General features: G+C 46.3%; 1 protein-coding gene across 1 annotated transcript; it reads right to left on the minus strand.

The window, feature by feature from the left end:
• Positions 1-424: 424 nt before the first annotated feature.
• Positions 425-22,132, minus strand: EMP1 (epithelial membrane protein 1). The gene is made up of 5 exons (XM_019961526.2): positions 21,977-22,132; positions 5,906-6,018; positions 3,803-3,899; positions 3,562-3,702; positions 425-2,648 (listed from the first exon to the last, which is right to left on the minus strand). Exons 2-5 carry the CDS (start codon positions 5,981-5,983, stop codon positions 2,482-2,484), a joined length of 483 nt encoding a protein of 160 aa, XP_019817085.1. The 5' UTR covers positions 5,984-6,018; positions 21,977-22,132; the 3' UTR covers positions 425-2,481.
• Between the last annotated feature and the right edge of the window lie 773 nt (positions 22,133-22,905).

The raw sequence follows: 22,905 nt of genomic DNA on the forward strand, positions 1-22,905 counted from the left end.
CCTTCTGTCATACAGGTACATCCTAGGTTGTGCAATGAATGGGTTCGTGCAAATGTATGTGATACACACCTTTGCGAATTGCTTTATATGTTAAAGACACATTAGTGGAGTTGGCTATTTCAAAGAAAATTAGCAAGTGTCTCATTTCTTAATATCATAAGCCATTCTAATTCAAGATAATAACCTCTAATAGTTTGTGAAGTTCCTCTTTTTTTTTTTTTTTTTTTTGCTTAAAAGGCTTAATGAAAGCAAGATGAAAGTATAGTAACATTCAGTTTTCTGAAAGAGTTATTGTATAAATGCCTAATGCATAGGAAGTAGCTTATTATATTGGATAAATGCCAAGTTGTCCAAATCAAACTGATTGACAACTTAATTAGGGGAAAATGTCATACATTTTTAGAAAGAAAACACCCACACAGTATAGGGAATCAGAATCTGTTTTTATATGCCTAGAGCTATAAACATTTGTATCAAAATATTTACAATTATAGTATATGAAATATCAATCTATTAAAGAAGAAGCCAAATACAGTACTAGAACAACCCACCAATGTAATGCAAATTACATGAGACATAAATGGCACAGAAACAAAAGACCAGGGAATACATGGTTCACTCCAGTCATAGTTTAACTTTTTAACACAACGCTAGTATCTCTTTTGGATATACCTGATATGCAAATCTGCCTCTGCACTCAAGACAGCCTTCTATAATCGCATGATCATTAAATCATAATTAAAAAGTTCATCGTCCCACATTTTTTTGCTTCCCAACCCATTTACCCCTAGTCCAGATAATTTGGTGGCCCACCCTCCACATTCCCCTAACCAGAATGAACATAAAGAAATAAACTTAGTAATAATCCTTTTATATAAATACCAGCAATTGTGGCATAACAGCTCCCCAAAAGGAAAACTATATAAGAAATGGAATGAAGGGGGAGCTGGAAGAAGAAAAGTAGGCAAGATGTCTCAGATTCTCCCTCGGGTAGATCTTCTCAAATTGATAAAGGAAGTGTCTTCCACCAAAACAAACAAACAATCCCTTTAGCCAGAATCTGAGATGGCTTAAACATAGCTGCGCCAGGCCAGAGCAATGACTGCTTAACCAGGATTACCATACTAATACCATACTTCTAAGTCCTACAAAGAAACACTCTTGCGGCAACAGAGAAGCTCAGTGACCATCGGACTGGGCACCACAAGAGTTTTTAGGGGTTTTTGCTTTTCCCTTAAAGAAAATATCTGCCCATCACCTATATTTTTATTTCTCTCACAGAAATTTTCTTATTTTCCTGGAAGTACAGACACTCTGTTCTTACTGTGACTGAAATCTAGTATGCTTAATACTTGACAATTGTATAGCACCTTTCACCCAAGGATGTGTGGTTTGGTTTGCATGTGTTTTAAGAAGCTTCCAAAATTGCCTTGCCTCATCCGTATTGTGGGACAGGCAGGACCTCTGATAGGCGACCCCTTCAGCTCATAAAGCTAGAGCCATCTCTGAGCCTAGGAGTTTTGATCCCCACCTTGGCTAATTAGATAAAACTTCCTCAAAAGGGTATAATTTAGGGGAAGAGTAACAGATTGAGTTGCAAGGATCTATGTCCATCTCTCTCACATCTTATACAACATGATTGCACAGAGAGAGGTTCCTAATAACATAACCCTGATATAATCCTGCTGTAGGACTGCCCCCTTTTCCCATAATTTGTGTGGTGCTCCCACCACTGAATTGCTTGTTTGTGGCTTTACAGAAATTCCAGAGTGCTGCCTTGGCTTTAAGCGAGAGACCAAGCAAAGTCCACGGCAAGAGGTCTCCACAAGGGACAGCTGTGTGAGGCCTGGTCTGAGTTGTGACCACGCCCCAGGCCTTCCACTGTGAAAATTTCTTTCTCAGTTTAGCTAAGCCACCAACTTGGCCTTAATCACTATGTCTCTTCTTCCCATTTTGTCACAAATACCACAGAGTTAAATCTCTGCTTAACAAAGAGGGATCCTGGCACACTGGCCAAAGTCCTCCCTCGAGCCCTTCACATGGTGATGTTTTGCTCTGGGTCAGAAGGGCAGGATGGCTTCCAGGCTTGGCTTATTCCACACAAAAACAATATCTGCCCTGGCCGGAACTTGTACCGCTGTGATAACTGGGTGCAGTGAGTCTGAAGACTGAATTCACCCTCGGAAGTGGAGCCAGTGATGTGGCAGCTGCTGGGGCCCCAGGCAGTGTGTGTAACGGAGAACAGCTGGAGGCCAAGCCACATCCAGGGAGCACCCGTCCCAGCCAACGGCTTTCTCCCAGGGCAGGGGCTGGACAGTACAGGACCCCCTCCATCATGTTTGGGTTTCAGCCCCTCCCCCCTTCCATCCCCTCCCCCCCATCCCTCTCCTGGTTTTTCCTGCTTAGCAACTTCCACTCCCCTCCCAAATTCAAGGGCTCCCTCCTCCCCACCCCCCAGGTCCCCAGTAAATGTGTTCAGCCTTATTTCTTTCTCAGGACCAGATAAAGGATGCCGATGATGAAGCTGAAGCAGAAGCAGATCCAGGTCAGGATGAAGGAATAGCCGTGGTGACTCGGCTCGTAGTTGTTTATAGAGCCGTTGGCATAGTGATGAGTGTAGATGGAGGCCCCCACCATGACGCACAGCCCTGCAGTGGGGAGAAATGATTCACTGTTGGTTTGGTTTCTTAACATTCAAAGCGAGAAAAAGATTTATAACTTTAGAAAGATCCTATGTTCCTCGTGGGCGATGGGAAAATGAAATCTGAAATTTGGCCCCCAGCGGTGGTTCTGTTGATTGGCCCCGAACCAGGCTTGATGGTTATGTTGCTGTACCATTGGTGTTTGAGTTCTCACACCTGCACTGGTTTGTGTGGCTGTGAAGTAAAACACAGCTTCTCTGGTCTTCCCCACCTCCTCTCCACTGGCTTTCCCATCTAGACCCCAGCACACAAGGACAGGCTGCCCTTGGGGGATGCAAAAGAATACACCTTCCATCAAACTGTGTGGTGTATTGGGAGAGAGGCAATGGCCATCAGCAATTTCATCTATCTAAGGACTCCCACATCCCCTGCCCCTTCAACTGTCTTGTATACAAGCTCTGGCTTCCCAGGTAGCTCAGTGGTAAAGAATCCACCTGCCATTGCAGGAGACACAGGTTCAATCTTTGGGTCAAGAAGATCCCCTGGAGGAGGAAATGGCAACCCACTCCAGTATTCTTGTCTGGAAAATCCCATGGGCAGAGGAGCCTGGCAGGCTACAGTCCATGGGGTCACAGAGTCGGACACAACTGAGTGACTGAGCACGAACCCATACAAGCGCTACAGCTGGGCAGACCCCGGCTCCTTGGTGTCTGCCCAGGAGCCCCAGGTTTAAACAGTGAAGCTGATGAGGGTTCTTATTTCAAGTAGCTATCAGGGGTTCTCCCCAGGAGCACAAATAACCAAGCCAGTAAATTGTACAAGGCAGTTTCACTGCTCCTAGTGCTCAGCTGTTCAAGCCACTGAGAGCCCCCAGGGTAAGATCTACAGGAAAGCTTTTTCTGAGTAAGCTGATACTCACAGCACACCAGCATGGTGGCCCCGGAGAGGAAGAAGCGGTTGCCTTTCTCCATGGTGAAGAGCTGGAACACGAAGACCACGAGGGAGATGACGGAGAAGATGATAGACAGGATCATGAAGGCCTGCACAGCCTTGAGGGCATCTGTGGACAGAGGGCAGGGGGAGTGAGGATGTCAGGCTACCCAGTCCCCAAGGGGCTGGCCATTCCTCAAGGGCACTGGGTACAATATCTTGGCACGTACCTTCACCAGCGTAGGAAAGGTTGTCACCACAGCCACCAGAGGTACAGTTTTTCCAAAGACCTACTGATCCTGTTCCCAAATCTGACACCACCCAGACCTGAAATCAAAAAGACATAAAGGAACTCTTCTCAGTACTCTGTTAGGTGGGAAAAGAATCTGAAAAAGAGTGGATATATGTATATGTATAGCTGATTAGCTCTGCTGTACACCTCAAGCTAACACAACATGGTAAATCAACTACAGTCCAATTTAAAAAAAAAAGAAATTTAAAAAACTGTTTAAAAACTAACTCCCTGGCTTGAAAGAAAAAGAAACAATCATCAACTTGTGTCTAGACTAAATCTTATGGAAGATGCCATATTTAGCCATAAACACGGCTAAGAAGCTCATTTCTAGGTGGAAATAACGTCTTGCTAAAACTGAAGTCGCAGAGGTCCCAAGAAAAAAAGAGAAAGAAGAATGTACGACCGAGGAGAAGTTACCTCACTCTCTGGACTTCACATCTCTCATTACTTAAAAAAGAAAGATTTAATTCAACCATTGGGTTTTTTGGGTTTTTTTTTTTAAATCATTCTAAGGCTCTAAGAAACGGAAACCCTGCGTGAGGAAATTGATTTTAAAGATGTACAATTCATACACCCTACCAAGACTGTTTCCAATAAAGGGCCTGGCAAAGAAGGTGAAAAAAGCTAAGGAAAAAATGATCAACTGGAAAAAAAGGAAGAAACATAAAGGCAGCAAAGAAAACAGCCTTGAGACTGGGAGATCAATAAGCCACGTTCATCTAAATAGAAGGATAAACCTTGATTGCCACAACATGAAAAGTAATTTCATAATAACATAGTCCAGTCAGAGCTATCCTGTGGGGGTAGCTGAAAGTAGAAAAACGACCCAATATGTATTCACCGAGGCTCACCACAGTGCCAGCGCCCCCTCCTTCCAGGCCCAAGAGAAACAGTTATCCTTCTGGGATGAAAAGCAAACGCCCAGCCCTGTCCACACAGAGTGTCTGTTCATGTGGGTTACTGGAAAAGCAGGGCCAGGATGTCCAATCGCCTGCCTGTTCTTGACTTAATAAGCAGCTGTGTGTTCAGCCCCATGTTAGAGGCTGATAATTCAGATTTCAGCACTGGGCATCCATTAAAACAGTTTGAAGCCATTTACTGGACCTGGTAAACTGAGAGACTCGGTGGTGGGGGAGGGGGTTGTACAGAACACTAAATTCAAGTTTGGAGGAGTCCACACGGCGAGGGGTCTGTCATCACAGTGATGTCTCACTGATTCTTGTTTATAATCGTACCCACCGATGCTGGTAAAACTCTTCTCTCTGAAATTTAAAACCCATTATCCTTCAACTGTAACAAGGACCCACAGAGATTCCGGGATCATATCTGTTTATCTAGTGATGCATGGCCTTGGTTTTTAGGTCCAAGGAGTTGTCTTGTTTTTGTTTTTTCCGAGAAAAGCAAACTGGACTCTGCAAACTACCACTAGAGGTCAGAGTAGCCCCAGATTCAGAGAGCAGAGCCTATGGCTTACTCTGTATTTTTAGTCTTTTTTTTTTTTTTTTTTTTTAGTTAATTCAGGCAAACGTGGTTAATCTTGCATAATTGCACTCTCACATGCTACTCTCTGCTCAAAACTTGTATTTGTTGGTCGGACCACCAAAGCATCTCATCATCTCACTCCCATTTCTCCTTCTAATCAAGGTTCGCAGAAGGAAGTTTGGCCTGCCGCATGGTGTCTTCATTACGTCCTGAACAAAGCCTGTCCCTCCCACCTGTACTCCCTGGCTGGGCACACCTCCTGGAATGCTTCCCAAGTTCCTTTCACTCTGCATCTCTAGCAGAGAGAAACCCCACCCATCTACCCATCCTCCAAGCTCCACCTCCCCTGAGAAGCCTCACTGTATTCTCCAACCTGGCGAGATCATTCATTTAGACACTTGTTATTAATATTTAGTTGTTTGAAGTGCAAGTATGTGTTTAATTTTTTCCACAACTAAGCTGTAAATTCACAATGGCTTAAACATCTTTTGTAGCACTTAGTGTAAATATTCAAATAACTTCCAAATGAATGAATGAACAGAAGAACAGGACTCACGTTGGCAATGGTAGAAACGAATAACATGATGACGGTGGCAATGTGGACCACAAAGATACTCGCCAGTAACACCAGCATCTTGGCTTTTCTATGGCTTGAGGGTGAAGAGAGCTCTGAAAAGAAAGGAGAACACGAAAGACAAAGGAGAGGTTACTCTCATTCAATGCGTTATTTCAGCTTTCCCAGGTGGGTGGGTTCTCTGCTGAAATCAAGAGGAGTTACAGTAAAAATCATCATGATTCCATAAATTCCTGCCAACACCTAATTAGTTAGCCCAGTTCCCCAAGTGCCTGTTCATCTGTTTACATAGATCTAAACAGAAAGAAAATTCTACCTCAGATATTTATATATTCATCCCTCTAATACAGCCTGTTTCAAAACAGGAAAAATTTTATGGTAACTGTTATTATTTTGTTTGCATTGTACAGGTCAAAAGTAGGATTTTGGTTTTTTAAAGGCCTTTCACAGCTGTCATTTCAGGTCTCTATGCAACAATGTCATATAAATTTGCATTTTCCATTAGGGAAGTTGTCCACACTTCTATCAAACTGCTCACCCAGCGATTTTAATTGAAGCGGATGCTTTCCTAAGACTGGCAGCTATTACTCAATGCCCAGAGACCAAATGGGCTACTAATTTGATCCCGTATGAAATATAAAATGTGAGAGCCACAACTTCCACTATAATAATGCTGTTGGATATTCAATAGTTATAACAACCCAATTACAGTTTAATGGTCTGATCATCTACCAGTGGAATATTTAAGACTTGTGTTGCACCTGAGTCTTTGGGCTACATCATGGCAGGGACTCTGCTTTTGGTCTGGGGGCAGAGGATTATATTTCCTACGACTCAGTATGACAGTTCTGAGGGCTGGATGCAGCGGGAGGGATCAAACGTGCCTTTGGCTTGTGTGTGACATTTACCCAAATGCCAATCCTTCTGGACTCAGTACAGCCCATCAGCAGATGCATCCATCACACGGTGGATGGGAGGATGGGGAACTAACAGATTAAGAATGTGCATGGGTAAATGGAAGCATTCAGTCATCATCTCAGCAGAAGTGAAGAGGGGAGCCCATGGATCATCAAGCCTAGAATAGAGGAAGTGTGAAGGATGCATGAGGGGGCGGCCACTTTGATTGATGACAGTGGCAGGAATGCTTTGTCACACCCAAGACAGTTAAGAGGCGGTGCAGGCTTGCTGGAACTTCAGAAGGAAAGGGCTCATGTTACTCACACCCTAGGGAGGGTGGATGTGTGGCTGTCCCCTCCCAGGGAGGAGATGGCTGTGCACATCCAGTAACTGTGTCCCATTTCTCTCTCTCTCCCTCCACCTCATTTAATTAAAGCTTTGAGCTTGAGTCCCTTCCACTTCAGACAGGGTACTTATTGGAGAGCGTGGATATGACCATTGCAACACTTCCAGTGCTTTTGATCTGTCCCTTTCCTCATCAGGCACTCCAAATCCAGAATGATCTACTGTACCCTGGTGGGGGGAAGGAGGAGGTTGCTGTTGACAAGCCAAGAATGAAAGGCAGACACTGGCCTCCACTGCCCACCCTGACCCATTCCAACCGCTCCCACCCTCCTTCGCCATCTAAGCACTTCCCTACCACCCAGACTCTTTCTGTAGAAATTTCTCCAATTGTGAATGATCAAAATGATGATGTTTACTGCTTGGCTTCAGGACAGAGCTTAGAGCTTTCGTGCCTGTTATTCATAATCTCCCCATACATTCCGGTGCATTTTTGCTTTTCTCAGATCCTTGCACACCTCCTAAATCACACCTCCTCAATTTTCTGCTTGACTTTAATGCACAGTGAAAGGAGATTTTTGAATTAGACACAGGTCGAGTTAGAATCACATAAAGTTGTTGGACCTCCAGGTGTCAGTTCCCTCCTATGGAAGGTGGGGGTTGCAATGCTCATCGTACAGTGTTACATTTAATCCTAGACGGAGAATTCCCAACACAGTGCTTGGGCTTGGCAGATACTAATGGGGTTACTGTTACTGTTATTGTTATTGCTATTATATGAAACTGAGCAGCAACTGAGTCATCCATTCACCAGGCTGCCCCATGTGAAGCAATAGGATACCTGCTGTTGGGGTCACAGGGCAGTGTGAATAAAATCATTTTGCTCCCCTTAGAAATTATCTCTACACCTAATCCTTGCTCCTTGCAGGGAGGGACCACTAAGGACCACCCTTGGGGATGAAGAGGAGAAACTGACTCTTCCCATCCCTGTGTTGGTCACCCTCCCCACTCCCCCCAGACTCACACCATCACTAGATCCTGATCTCACCCCTTACAGGGAAGGGAACAGGCCTGAATTAATTCTCTGAATGCAGGAAATTAAAACATTATATAACGAGATTGTGCTTAATCCTCCTTGGGCTATAGAAATGACTTTTTTTTTTTTTTCCTTTGCTTTTAATTGACAAACATCCTGCTCCTAATAGGGGTTGAGGGGCCAGAGACGGAATACAGTACACCAAGCAAGGCCTCCTATATGAGGTCAAGGAGAATGTTAGGAGTTTCCTCTCTGACACACTGCTGGGGATCCAGCAGAATTCTCTGTCTCCTTAGACTGCTCTGTAACCCTCCAGTGTTGAGCCTGATTCTTTTTGCCCCTGCTCACACTCTCCATTTTGATCATTTGAACATTCATGCTTTCCAAATACCCTGCTCATCCCCCTTGGCTAGTCTACTGCCTCACCACCACCTCCATCACTCCACATACACGAGTTTTCCTGCCCACCAGTTCTCACTTCTTATCTAAAACCACAGCCCCACCTGATCACTATTCCCCTGTGAGGTTCAGGCAGGAGTGGGTGAGGAGATCAAGCAAGATAGCAATTTTCTTTCAGGGTATTTAGATTTCTGTAATCGCACCATGGTTTTTCCAATAGCCACATATGGATGTGAGAGTTGGAACATGAAAGCTGAACACTGAAGAACTGATGCTTTTGAACTGTGGTGTTGGAGAAGACTCTTGAGAGTCCCTTGGACAGCAAGGAGATCAAACCAGTCAATCTTAAAGGAAATCAGTCCTGAATATTCATTGGAAGGACTGATGCTGAAGCTGAAGTTCCAATACTTTGGCCACCTGATGCAAAGAACTGACTCATCGGAAAAGACCCTGATGCTGGGACAGATTGAAGGCAGGAGGAGAAGGGGACAACAGAAGACAAGATGGTTAGATGTTATCACCCACTTGATGGACATGAGTTTGAGTAAGCTCCAAGAGTTGGTGACAGACAGGGAAGCCTGGCAAGCTGCAGTCCATGGGGTCGCAGAGAGTCAGATATGACTGAGAGACTGAACTGAACTGAATCACACTATATCTTTCCACCAAAAAAAGGAGCAAAATACCTTGAATTAGCAAGTGTTCTTAGTGCACAGAACACACAATTCTATCTGCTTTTGGCTGTTGTATCCAGCCAGAAGTAGAAGCTGTTTACTGGAGCTATCACATAACACAGGTAGTAGCTTCTCCATCTTTTCACTGCCTGAAATCTGTCAGGTTTTATTGGGATCATCCATTGCCAGCTTAGAAGGGCTTCCTTGAATTTCAGTAGCCCTCCCCAACACATTTGGAAGCAGAATGAACTACCTTCTTAAATGTCTATCCCTATACTATAGGTTGCCCCCTCCCAGCAGAGAAACTCCAAGATAGGAAGATGGGAGGTAATTCTTAAGATCTTTAGGGACCAGCATGTGTGTGTGCTCAGTCGTGTCTGACTCTTTGTGATCCTATGGACTGTAGCCCGCCAGGCTCCTCTGTCCATGGGAATTCTCCAGGCAAACATACTGAAATGGGTTGCCCTTTCCTCCTCCAAGGGATCTTCCCAACTGGAGAATGGAACTCTTGCATCTCCTGCATTGGCAGGTAGATTCTTTACCATTGAGCCGCCTGGGAAGTCCACATACTTAACAGGTGAGGGGAGACCTATCAAATTGGAGAGCAGTTTGGGTAGAGATAATAGAGGACCCAGTGCTCTTGAGACATCTACCCACCCATCACATGCAGGGCCACTTTCTGAGAGCCTCATTCCCTGCCCTCGTGTGAATCTTGCTTCATATGAAAGTACTGAAAAGAGACCACTTCCGAGCATTTATATCTTTGGAAGTATTGGCTGCTACAACTTTCTGTCCTGGCAGTAGGTTTCACTAAAGCTGTCATTGATTTCTCTCTCTGAGCTCTTCAAAATGCTATGGACACATCTGCGTGTTGCTCTATTGGTGACAACAATTGACAACAATACTCATAAAACATAACTGTTCTTGAGTAATAATTATCAAAGATTGCAATTGTATATTTAGAAATTAAAGGATTATAATTTTACAGCATTTGAAATGAAGCATTTTAGGGAAGTTCAAGAGGGAAGGGACATATGTATACCTATGGCTGATTCATGTTGATGAATGGCAGAAACGAACACAATATTATAAAGCAATTATGCTTCCATTAAAAATAAATAAATTTTTTAAGAATGAAAAAGAATGCTATTTACGGCCCTTTCCAGTGGAAAGCAGATACTTTGTCCTAGCTGGGGAGCTCCAACCAGACTGCAACGGAAAACAGCATGGCATTTCTGAAGATCTAAGAGACACACCTACCCCCTCATAGAGCATAGAAGCTCAAGGCAGTCCCAAAGCTCGTCATGTTGCTGTTGGGGCTTCCATAACAACATTTTTTGTGGTGCTTGGAGTTGGACCCAGGCCACCAGAGCTACTGAATCCACAGCATTCTCAAGGGATAGGATGTCCACTGACTGTTCTATGCAGGGTGCCAGGAACAGGTCTCCCCACCTGGCACTGGAAGCAGGGTAGGATCCCCCCTTTATCCTCACCACCCCCAACAGACATGGGACAGGGTTGGTCAGGACTCCATGGGGCTGGGTGGAAAACTGAGAAAAGTATTGGAGGCATGAATGCTGACTCTAGCAGAGAAGTGACTGTCAAGAAAAATGGAGGTTAGCCACTTAGAGCTACATACAGGCTCTAGTTATCCCTTTCCTGTTCCTCTCTCTGCCCTAACCGACAGGCCCGCCAGTTCTCTTTCCTCCACCGCCATCCTTGTTTCTGACCACACTTCCCCTTTCCTTCCCACATCGCTCAGACCACACTAGGGCAGCGGTCTCTTTACACTCCTGTCCCTGATACAAGCGTCACAGCCACTGACCATTCCAGATCTGGATGAAGATCTTTGCTAATAGGATATTCATTGCAGTTAGTGAAACTGAACCTGAAGATTATGCTTGCTGGTGACTGGAGCTGTAAATGCCCAGCTGATGTGGGTGAAGGGCTGACGGCCCTCTCTAGCTGGCTCCATCCACTTCAATATTTATTGGTTTCTTATCTCCTCCCACAAAATGAAAGAAGCAAAAGAACAAAGCCCTGAGGCTGCCTTCTATTGCTTCTTCACCCTTTGCAGGCAACCTAACACCTTTAGGGTGGTCTGACCATGAGAAGGGCTTCCCTTGTGACACAGTGGCAAAGAATCCGCCTGCAGCGCAGAAGACACAAGAATTGCGGGTTTGATCCCTGGGTCAGGAAGATCCCCTGGAGGAGAGCATGGCAACCCACTCCAGTATTCTTGTCTAGAGAACTCCATGGACAGAGGAGCCTGGTGTAGGGACAGAGGACCCTACAGTCCATAGGGTCGCACAGAGTTGGACATGACTGAAGCGACTTAGCACACATGCACAACCATGAGAAATTAATCAGATCTCTGTGGACACCTTTCCTTTTCTGATGGGTAACTCATAGCAGAGACATTGAGAATCATCAACTTCTCATCTGGACAGTTGAGATGTTGGTAATTTGGCTGCATGATCACTAAGCCAGGGGTCAGATTGCTGACTGATAACTTCTTCCAAACCCTGGAGTGTGTTTATTGAGTAGCTACCACAGTCTGGGGGAAGCAGGGCCTTCGAGCAGTCTGAGGAACAGTAATTGGGAGCAATACAACCGAACAGAGCCCCAAGACCTACTTCTCCAGCAAAGGAAGTGGTGGAAATCCTGGGCTTGAGTCACTGAAGAACTAGCCAGAGACTGGGGGTGTCACATGATCAGAAACAGTGAGTCGGGGGCTTGTGTGAGTGATGGGAGTGGGGGAGTCCCACAGAGCTCGAATGTCTGTGATTCACTCGGAGTGGGTGAGAGTCTCCCAGACAAAGGCAAAGTGGAAGCATCCTCGACCAGATGGCACAAGATAACTTTCTGAGAAGCACGTGGATCTGTCTCGAGAGCCAGAAGACAGTTTAGTCATTTCCCTGGCAGCCAAGACAGCCCAGACTCTTCTGGGGAGACAGGAGCAATAGTGACCAGCTGCCAAAGTCCACACTGCTCCTTCCTCTCATCCCAGTTTTACTGCTGAAAATAACAGTCAGGTCATGCATGCTTCCTCCAGTACTTAACCTCCCGCGCATCTTTACTTTCCACTCCCACTGTCATTGTCTAGCTCGGGACCACCCGCCTCTCCATGATCCTCTTTCTGATCCTCCCTCTTAAGTATATCCTCAGTACCACTGGGTTATCTGACCAAGTCACTCCTCACATCCTCCAAACACACCACCACCCCACCACCAATCAGGAAAGGGGCTCCACACTGGCCCTGGGAATCCTAGGAATTTTAAATCCTAGGATTAAAAACAAAATTTTTTTAAAGGTCTGTTTTTATAGCCTTCCTCCAGTTAACTATAACATTGTTTTCAAGGAAGTTTAAATTCTGCCTCCTCTAGGAAGCCTTCCCTGATACAGAGGTCAAAAGTAGTCATTTTTCTCCTGTTATTAAAATCATTAGTGGTAGCCCACCTGGTAACAGAATTATTTGTGGAAATGTTTGGCTCCCCAACCCCCAAGATTCTAAGTTTCTGAAAGGAGAATCTTGTCTATGACATGTGCCAAGTATCTGTTCAGCCACCAAATAAAAGAATCAAGAAAGGCAATATTTTCTTCCCTGTAGAAAAACAATGAATGTCAAGATAACTGAAGTCTTCATAATAAACAACAGAATTCTTGAGAGAAAATGATCCCCCCCAAACTTTTTTTTATCTAGGTGAAATTTAGTCCTGTGTTATTTTTAGAAATTATTTCTGTACCCTGATGCTGGGAAATATTGAGGGCAGGAGGAGAAGCGAATGACAGAGGATGAGATGGTTGGATGGCATCACTGACTCAATGGACATGAGTATGAGCAAACTCCAGGAGATAGTGAAGGACAGGGAAGCCTGGTGAGCTGCAGTCTATGGGGTTGCAAAGGGTCGGACACAACTCAGAGACTGAACAACAGTAGGTATTGAACATCTTACTATATGCAAACTCTGAGAATATTTCCTGAGTATCTTTGACATTTGAATATGCAGGATTATATGTGTGTTTGTTTCCTCTTATTCAAGAAGAAACAGGTAAATGCAAATAAAAAATTTTAAACTTCTAAGTACTATTTTATCTACAAATTTTACTTTCCTATCTACTTCTTTCAATTACAGAAACTCTGGACTGAAAGGAGGCTTTAAAATCCCTCCCCAGAACATGAAACTCATCTACAAATCTATAACCAGGAACTACCTAAATCATGCTTAAACTTCTCTGCTGCTGCTATTGCTGCTGCTAAGTCGCTTCAGTCATGTCCGACTCTGTGCGACCCCATGGACTGCAGCCCACCAGGCCTCTCCTCCATGGGATTCTCCAGGCAAGAACACTGGAGTGGGTTGCCATTTCCTTCTCCAATGAATGAAAATGGAAAGTGAAAGAAGTCACTCAGTCGTGTCCGACTCTCCACGACGCTATGGACTGCAGGCTACCAGGCTCCTCCATCTATGGGACCCTCCAGGCAAGAGTAAGTCATGGGTAACTCACTACTTACAAAAACTTCCCCACTCTTTCATCAGAAAAGTCCTGACAATGCATTAGAGGTGGCTGTTGGCAATGACTACCTCCATCTTACTCCTGCCCTTTGTCTAATGCTTCCTTAACAGCATTTTTCTGAAGTGGTCACTTTGCCAGCAGAACTTCCAGGTTATCAGAATATTAGCCAGAGATCCCCCGATCTCAAGTAAATCATAACACAGTCCTGAGATGACCCGACTGCCAGACAGACTCTGTCTTTTTGTCCATTGGTGCTTTCAGTGAAATTCCCATCTCCTCTGGATAACTGCAGACTTTGAAGAACGCTTTCTCAGACCAAGACACAAGGCTTTCTTGGAGGCACAAGATGAAAGGCAGAGACACTCCCAGTCGTACGATCTCCATGAGTCAGCCCACATCTGACCATCCTCCTTGGCGTCACACCCAGAACTGCAGCTGTGCTTCTCCTAGGAACACGGCATAGGGTGGTGGCACTGATGTCTTTCTGTCCTCTATGCGTCGGGATCATTTTGCTCTTGTTGGTTTGTTTTGATGTGTTTATTTCCCACTGAGGATCATGTGGGTTGGCAAAATGAATATCCACTGAACGCAAAAGCAGAAGAGGAAATACTGTCTTTGGGGAGCAGCCGTAGAGGATGTATCCGCAGGAGGAAAAGGCTGGGATTAAAGACGGGCTCAGTGAATGAGACCTTGGATGAGGTTTTCTGACCATTGTTCTTGTTGTTTTATATCAAGTGTACTTTTCCATTCTAAATATTGTTTTTACGTGAGGGTGGGGAAGGGGGGCCGTTAATTTCTCCATGGGAAATATGTGGAGAGAAAGAATCCTAAAACACCATCTCCTCCTGCTTCTGGACATCTGGATGTTTGGTATGGCAAGAAAGAACTTTGGGCTGTAATTCACTGCGTACACTCATACTGGGGTCTGTTTTCTTTAAAATGCAGGGCAGTTTTTTTTGTTTTTTTTTTTTAATGACCAGAAGAAACATCAGCAGTCAAGCAGCAAAAGCAACAGGAATTTACATGCTCCAAAGAAAACAACTATTTTGTTTTTCATCATCCAGGAGGTGAGGGAACTACACCTCCCACCTGTGAACAGGGTATATTATAGAAAGGGTGGTGCTTATCTGGCCCTAGTATAGATTGGCATGATTCTCACACAGTTAGAGATAAGGAACTGGGGGTGGGGGTAGTGGGACAAGCATGTTATTTAGGGGGAACCAAAAGCAAGAAAGAAAAAGAGCACCTCTTTGAAAACCAGGTTCTCATAAAAAATTCTGACTCTGCTGACTTTGGGAAAATGACGTATCCTCTCTGGACAGTAGCTCCTGGAGAGACAGAGTATTGAGTAGTAAAAAAAAAAAAAAGCATGAATTTTGGGTGCGACTCCTGACTGCACTCCTTTTTTTAAAAAGTTCAGATTCATTGGGTATAGTTAGCACATGAAATTGTAAGCTGTTTCAAGCATACATCGTGGTGACCCCAGCCCCTTTTAACTATCATCTGCACACCTCACAGCCTTAGCGTGAGGATCAAAGGGCTCTTGCCTGATACACAGCAAAGGCTGCACGGCTGCTGGTTATTCTTTTTGTTCGTTTATGGATAAGGAGAAACTCAGCCCAGTGAAATGTGCTTGAAACTTCTCAGGCAGAGTCCGAGGGCCAGCAAATCTGCTAAAAGCAAACAAGCAGCTTGCATCTTGTTTTGGCAAATGTTCCCACAGAGAATAACCTCTCTCTCTCTCTCTGGTTTCCCCTTGTCCTCTTTGTGTCCGGGGAGGGGCTGGGGCTGGGTGACATCTGCCAAGGCCAAGGCCAGACCTGGGTGGGGTGACCGAGGCCAGCCCCCGCCCCCAGACCGCAGCTGGTCAGGCCATCAGGCGATGTCCCCAGGGCAAGGATGGAACCTTCGCTGTCTTCTGCTGCTGACAAAAGAGGAGTGTTTTGGCGGCCAGACCGTCTCCGAGGGAGAGACTGCCAAGATAATAACTAGGGTTCTGGAAGAAACGCAAGGTGTGGCCCGGCCCGGGTGGAGGTTGGGGGGTGGGGGGGGCGGGGGTGCTTGAGCGGGTCTGACAGTAGGTGGCGGCAACAGGCTTCAACCAGCAACAGGCTTCAACCAGCAGGCTGTAGTCTGGGAGGTGGTGGGGCCCCCAGGGACAGACGCGGGTGTAGCCAGGGGCACCCCGGTGCCTGGCATGGGCTGTGGGCTTGTGGCTCTTTCTGCAGGCAGTTGGTTGTTTAGAGGCTTAGCAGGGTTGAAGTAACTCGGTCCAGTTCCTTGACAAAAGTGGGAAAGCGAGTCCCCAGAGTGAAAACAGAACCGGGATGAAGCCCACTCCCTCGCATCTTCCGGGCCAGGCTTTCCCCACTGCAGCACAGCTTCTCTTTCCTACTTGCGGCAGAATTCTAGAACTTCTACCAGATCTATTGCTTTATTCTGCCTCTCCAACCCCTCCTAGTTAATCAGAGGGTCAGCACAGACTCTCCAAAGTGATGCCACTGGAAATAAACAAAGGGCCTTTGGAGGGTCACTGCTTCTTCCTACTGACTTGCTGAGAAGGTCCACCAGCAGAACCAGCCCAGGCCAAAACAGCCCACCCTGCTAGCACTCCTGGCCCCAGAGGAGCTTCAAACATTCCACCCTGGCCCCCACCCACAGCACAAGGCCCCCTCCCCGGCAGCGAAGCACAGCCAGCCAAGGCAAGCTTGAGGTCTCAGCTTCGTTAGAGTGTGGACACACCTGGCTGGCCTGACCTCTGCAACCTCTCCCCAGCTCCCGGTATCCAGCCTCCCAGGCAGGGTTCTTTGATTATTTGAAAGAAGACATCAAAGTATCAGGGACCTCATTCTGCTGTCAGTCCTGACCTGACCCTTCTGGAAAGGGAAAAAAAAAAAGTGTCCCCAGGGAAAGATGACCACTGCACAGGTAATCCACAGAAATTCTAACATTGCCTCCTTAACAACAGAAGGTTCTTCACAGATGGGAAAGAAGAGGTGAGACAAAGAACAAAATTCTTGGCCCCAAGGACTATCCTGACATTGAGAGTGGGTGGTCCCCAAATCAGAGGAGGGAGTCAGGGGTACAGCATCGTCACACTTCTGCCCTCTTCTTTCACCCTCTCCCTGCTTCCTCTTTCCAGTTTCTCTCTCTTCTTGTTGTTCAGTTGCTAAGTTCTGTCCTACTCTTTGAGACTCCATGAACAGCAGCACACCAGGCTTCCCTGTCCTTCACCATCTCCCAGAGTTTGCTCAAATTCAAGTCCATTGTGTCGGTGATGCCGCTCAACCATCTCATCCTCTGTTGCCCCCTTTTCCTCCTGCCCTCAATCTTTCCCAGCATCAGAATCTTTTCCAATGAGTCAGTTCTTTGAATCAGGTGACCAAAGTATGAGAGCTTCAGCTTCAGCATCAGTCCTTCCAATGAATATTCAGGACTGATTTCCTTTAAGATTGACTGGTTTGATCTCCTTGCAGTCCAAGGGGCTCTCACGAGTCTTCCAGCACCACAGTTTGAAAGCATCAATTCTTCTCCCTCTTCTAGGCCTTTCCATCTGCCCCCCTCTCTCAGCCAGCATACAGGCCTAAGAAACCTCGGGAAGTCCCTTTGCTCCCCACCCCTTTCCTCCTGGCACCTCCCCTTTCCTCCCCAAAGCCCAGCTTCCCATCCACTCCCATCCACACCATTTGGCCACACCCTCCTTGAAAAGAGGGTGAGGCTCCTTTCCCAGAACCACCTTTGTGTCTCTGTCTCTGGAGTCTGGTCTGGGTTCATGTTGTCAATGTCCCCACAAAGCTTCACTAACCAGGCACTGCTCAGGTTTCATAAATCAAACCTCTTTCTTTGCTTCCGAGAGCTGGATGAATGCTCACTGCTACCCAGCGGTAAAGCCTGCAGACGCCTATACTTGGAGAATCTCTAAGTGGATGAAGCAGAGGAGTCCACCTGGGTCCTCCATCCTCCTGTTTCCATGCAGACATGTTACATCATTTCACTTTCCTACCAGTGTTTATGGATTAAACTTGCTGTTGGCATAACCCACAGGACTTCTCCAAACAGGAACTATCGGATCTTAGAACGATAGGGTCTCGGGGCCACAAGGGTCCATGGAAACCACCAAGCTCTGTTCCCTCTGTTGAGAAGGCAAATGTTCTGCCCACATCACATGGCAGATTCAGGACAAGACCAAGCGCCTCAAGCCTCCTATTTTAGCCATCTTGCACCTACCGGAGGGTTCCAGCCACCAATTTCAACCCAAGCCTAGTGGGTTCTCAATTTTAATTACCCCGTTGGAAGACAGAATTCATGAAACAGGCCTGGGAAATATGAAAACTGCCACATCCTCAGTAAGGCCAGGGGCACCAGTAGAGGGGTCCAATTTAGTTCCAGAGAAATGCCATTTCCACAGCAGAGAAGGAAAGAAAGAAAGTGAAGTCGTTCAGTCATGTCCAACTCTCTGCGACCCCATGGACTGTAGTCCACCAGGCTCCTCCATCCATGGGATTCTCCAGGCAAGAATTGTGGAGTGGATTACCATTTCCTTCTCCAGGGGATCTTCCCGACCCAGGGATCAAACCCGGGTCTCCTGCATTGCAGGCTTTAACCTCTGAGCCACCAGGGAAGCCCACAGAGAAGGAAAGGTGGATCCAAATGTTGTGATTAAAATGAAGAGAGAGAAGCAGCAATGCCCACATGGGCTTCTGTTTTCATCTTTGTGGTTCAGTTTCAGCGGATTTCCCAGTTAAACTGAGAGAAATGACTTGTAACAGAAGTGTAACTTAGCGTGGTTTTGAAACATGTGTGTATGGGGTATAGGGTATTGGGAATCCAAACAAACTCCTAATTAGAAGCGTATTTCAGCTCCCTTGGTTACTAAATAGGAATCCAGGGTCATCTGGGCAGAACTGAAAGGAGTATGGGAAAAGGGAAGTTTATGGTCAGAAAATTCCAGTTCTACACTACTTAAGGATTATGAGCCCTCTCCAAGGAGCTGGACATCCAGATGGCCTGCCGGCAATTAGACCGAGGTTATGTTGACTGGCAGCCTGTTGCTGTACTTACCATTACAGGAAGTAACAGTGGCAAGGCGTGGGCTCCACGAACTATGGACTAAGTTAAGGGACCAGCCCCACAAGGCCAAGTTAGAAGCCTGTGTTTCTGGCACTGCATTGATTTAACCATGACCTCGTGGTTGTCACCGGGTGTCCCTCTGAGTACATATATCTGAGAGTCCCAGGTGGCTCTGAGCTTTTGTGCTAGGCAGCTATGTATGCAGTCAGTTCAAGAATAAACCACACACCTTGTTTAGAAAAAGAGACCTCAGAATCAGATCACCTGGGTAGGGAGGAGTATGTACACAGCCTCAAAACTTCAACAAGGTTCCCTGCTCCTTCCAAATCTTAGGTAGTCATAATAATAATAACAGCAGCACAGATCTATCAAGTTTTATCCATCAAATACTAAATAAGAGTCGAGTGTTTAGAAGATAAGGAACATTGGATGGATCAACAGCAACAGCAAAAATGGAATATTTTCAGGACTAGAGAACTTGGAAGAAAGTATAGACGTTATAGAGAAGCCAATTTTGCCGGATGTAAGAAACTCTAGCGATGAGAGTTGTCCAGTGAAGCGGGGTGGGTGTGGAAGTACCCTCTAAGGTGCCGAGTCCCTTCTCTGGAAATTTTAGGTAAGCATAAAACACTCATCCATCCAAGGTGGTATGAAAAATAAGATTTCTGCATATGGCAGGAGAATGAATGGGTTGACCTCCAAGATCTGTACCAAACTCAATGCACAAATCAAGGATGACACGTAACTATATTTGCCCTGTGCCTTTTTCTGAGGCCGTTTTTCAGATATATTCCCTATCTGATGCTGAGGCGCCTACAGAAAAGCCATTTTGGTTCATCTCTCAGTCTTCTGAGGCACTGGCTGCTTTCTCTCCACTGGTCCCAGTGGGTCTGGGTACCAGCTGAAACTCCCAGAGCCACGCAGACCAAGCAAAGACGGTCTGCATCCCCAGGGTGGGCTCTATGGGGCTCCTTCCCTCGATCCCCCGGAGTCTGGATGTCTATGGGAACTGGACGGGCCAAGTCTGGCCTAGGAGGGGAGCAGGAAGAGAGGAGACAGCCCCAGTCTTTTCTGTGGTCTGCGGAAGGGACGTCTCTTCCCCTCCTGGGAGGGAGCCACTGTCTGCCCTAGGATGTGATCTGCCTTGGGTTGGTGCTCTAGGGCCTCCTGCCAACTCCCAGGATAGTTTCGTACCCTCGAACAATGTAAAATCCAGGGTGTCTTCAGACCAGGACGCCAGACCAGACATCCTGCCGATCTGCCCCAAACCCCTGCCCCAGTCCTCAGAGTCTGGGGTGGAATTCAATCCACCCCCCAAGGGTGGGAGACAGTAACAGGAAAAAATGGAAAAAACTCCCGGTCCAGTCTTGTTGAGCATACATAGCTGAAATCCAGAAAAACCCCCATAGCCAAGGAACTCTTTCACTACTTGTTGGAGGAAGATGGGAAAGCGGGAATAAGAACAGCATTTTTAAAATTGCCCTCAAACTCCAGGCAGTAACGCACAGCACGCTTTTCTCTGCATAAAACTCCAGCGTAAAGTGACACCGTACAAATAGTGAGACTCAGGACAGTTTATGTGCCCACAGATGTCACTGTTTTCTGTTTCCTGACTGGTTAAATCTTTCTTATTAGCTTTAGCCTGCACAGACTCAAAGATTTGTTTCTAGCTTCTCAGGATACCATTAATGACAATGGCCTCCCCAATCCACGTCGATGTAATCTAGAAATAATCAAAACTTCAAGCGAAGGTGGGAGTCCCCTGCAGCTTAAAAAATTGCCCTTGTACTAACTGAATCATCCCCTGGAGGGCAATTTTAGCAGGCACCTTGCCTGTATCCAGGCTGATTATGTTTGAATCTTCTCTTCCAATGAACCACATTTATAAAGAAAAAACTTAATTTCATCAGGCAAGCTGCATCCTGTCCTTCTCCTCATCTTGTGTGCAGAGTAGGGTGGTGGGGCAGGGAGATACCCCAGTATCTATATTGAAATGGGCCACACCTCAACCAACCAACATGCTAACCTTGAAAAGAAAAAGCAAATAAAAATCACCCTTCTTCCTTTTCCAGATCCTTTCATGATTAGCACAAGTGTTTGCGTTTGTACGGCATGTTTTGGAAAGAGTGAGAAGTTGAATGTTCCAAAACAATGCAGGAGGAAAAAAACACCTCACATCTACCTAAGAAATAAAAATCATTTTAACATTTCTGATAGGCTGTCTTTTTGCTCTGCACCGAACTTGGCTGCTTCTGGGATAAAAGCACAAAGCGATGCAGTATTTTGTTTTATTTTTAATAAGAACAGATGAAGTTCCCCCAGCCCCACCCTGCCCTCCAAACCCAACTTTTCCCTGAGACCCCACCCTCCACATCTGACCCTGGGAGAGAGCTCTGAAATCCACATCAGGCACCAGAAGCCCCTCCTGCATTACATTTCAAATACCACTTAAAGAGAGAAAGTTTCCTCTTTCTCCCTCCCTCTCTCCCTCTAACGGTTTTCTTTAAACAAGCCCACCCTGCTCTCCTCCTATCCCGTGGAAAGAAAAAAAAAAAAACAAAAACATTTACACTTATACAAAAGTGAATGAACAAGCTAAAGGACAGCCCCATAAAAGCCACCTGGAAAATAAACTGAAAAGCAGAAGCTACCCACCCTCACCCCGAAAAGACAGGCAAACAGAGAAACAATTCAAGTCCTGAGCAATTTAAATCACAACAGAGCAATTGACAAAGTCTGGCAAGCAGCCCAAGTGCTGTCCGGTTTCAAAGGTACGTCGGGTTTCCTCCAGAAAAAAAATGCTATCCTCTCGTGTTCCAAAAGTCCCTGCTCCCAGCACACTTTCAGAACAAGAACCCCGTTCCTGCAAGACATAATCACGGCCCAGACGGACTGATTGCCCCAACCCCGGGGCCCCCGTCAAACTAGATTTTACTGAACCTTAAGGGAAAGAGTTGTATCAATGCCCACTTTTAGCTAAAAAGCTTGAAGGACTCAATTCAAGGAGTCCTAGAAAAATAGCACAGGAAATAAGAAAAAGCTTCAGTGAGGTCAGAAGGAGGAGAGCAGTGGGAAGCAAGGAAAGTTCTCTGGGCTGCCCGGCAGTGTCGGGAACTGTCCTACCTGAGGGTCCGGTGACCAGCCGAGGCGCCCTGAGTGGCAGGAGCTGGTGGCAGGCGTCCGCTCTCCTGGAGGTTTGTGAACACAGTGAGCAGAGGGCTGGCCTCCCGAGGTTATAAGTTTCCTGAGCTGGTGTGCTGGGGTGTGTGATGGGCGGTTTCTTTTTACTGTTTTAAAGGAGTTTCTATGAATCAGTCCGGCTTAAAAAAAAAAAAAGTGTTGGTAAGTAAGCTACGCCCTGCTCAGTTGGCAGTCAGTCAAGACAGGCTGGGAGGGAGCCATCAATTCAGAGAAGCCAGTTTAGGCTCCCTGTGACTCAGACACACAGACCACAGTGGAAAAAGGAGTGACATGGCTTCAAATAAGCAACAGGAGTCACACAAATAGATCTGTTTACTGAAGCCCATTCCTCCTCACCATAAAGGAGAGTGGGTTGCCATGGATACAAGTAAAACACAGGTGATCAGCCCACACTTTTATCTGGTGGGGGCAGGAACAGGGGGACTGCAGTGCCCTGCCCACTGACATCCCAGCTAATCATCCCACAAGTGTGCCATTATTCCTCTCCCACCAAACACATCCACAGCTGCTCACGGTCAGGAATGATCAGGTTGACTTCTGATTACTTCCCTGTCTGACCCTGGGCACTCTCCTGGGGATGGGCAGGGGTGAAAAAGGGAACACACCAGGAGGCCTCCGAAACCTGCCTCTGAATGAAGGGGGGCTGGCTGAACAGCCTTGTAATTAGGCTCCAGGAATGCCCAGCCAGGCTTCTCACGTTCACAGTAGTCTGGAGGAAGTCGTCTAGTTCAGGACTTTGCTCTCTGATCTCTAAGAAATAATCACCTGGACCTTGCTCCACAATTGAGCGCCTTGGGCATAATTGTCCCAGCCATCTCCCTGTCCCACTCCTCTCTCGCTCAGCACCAGAG

The sequence above is a fragment of the Bos indicus genome, chromosome 5, assembly GCF_029378745.1.
Source record: "Bos indicus isolate NIAB-ARS_2022 breed Sahiwal x Tharparkar chromosome 5, NIAB-ARS_B.indTharparkar_mat_pri_1.0, whole genome shotgun sequence".
Lineage (NCBI taxonomy): Eukaryota > Metazoa > Chordata > Mammalia > Artiodactyla > Bovidae > Bos > Bos indicus.

Bases quoted from the DNA above. Each gene is read 5' to 3' on its own strand.
- EMP1 (XM_019961526.2), bottom strand. From the start codon at position 5,983: ATGCTGGTGTTACTGGCGAGTATCTTTGTGGTCCACATTGCCACCGTC. The intron at 3,703-3,802 runs GTACGTGCCAAG...CTCTGTCCACAG, and splicing joins CCTTTCCTACGCTGGTGAAG to ATGCCCTCAAGGCTGTGCAG. The intron at 2,649-3,561 runs GTGAGTATCAGC...TCCCCACTGCAG, and splicing joins GGCCACCATGCTGGTGTGCT to GGCTGTGCGTCATGGTGGGG.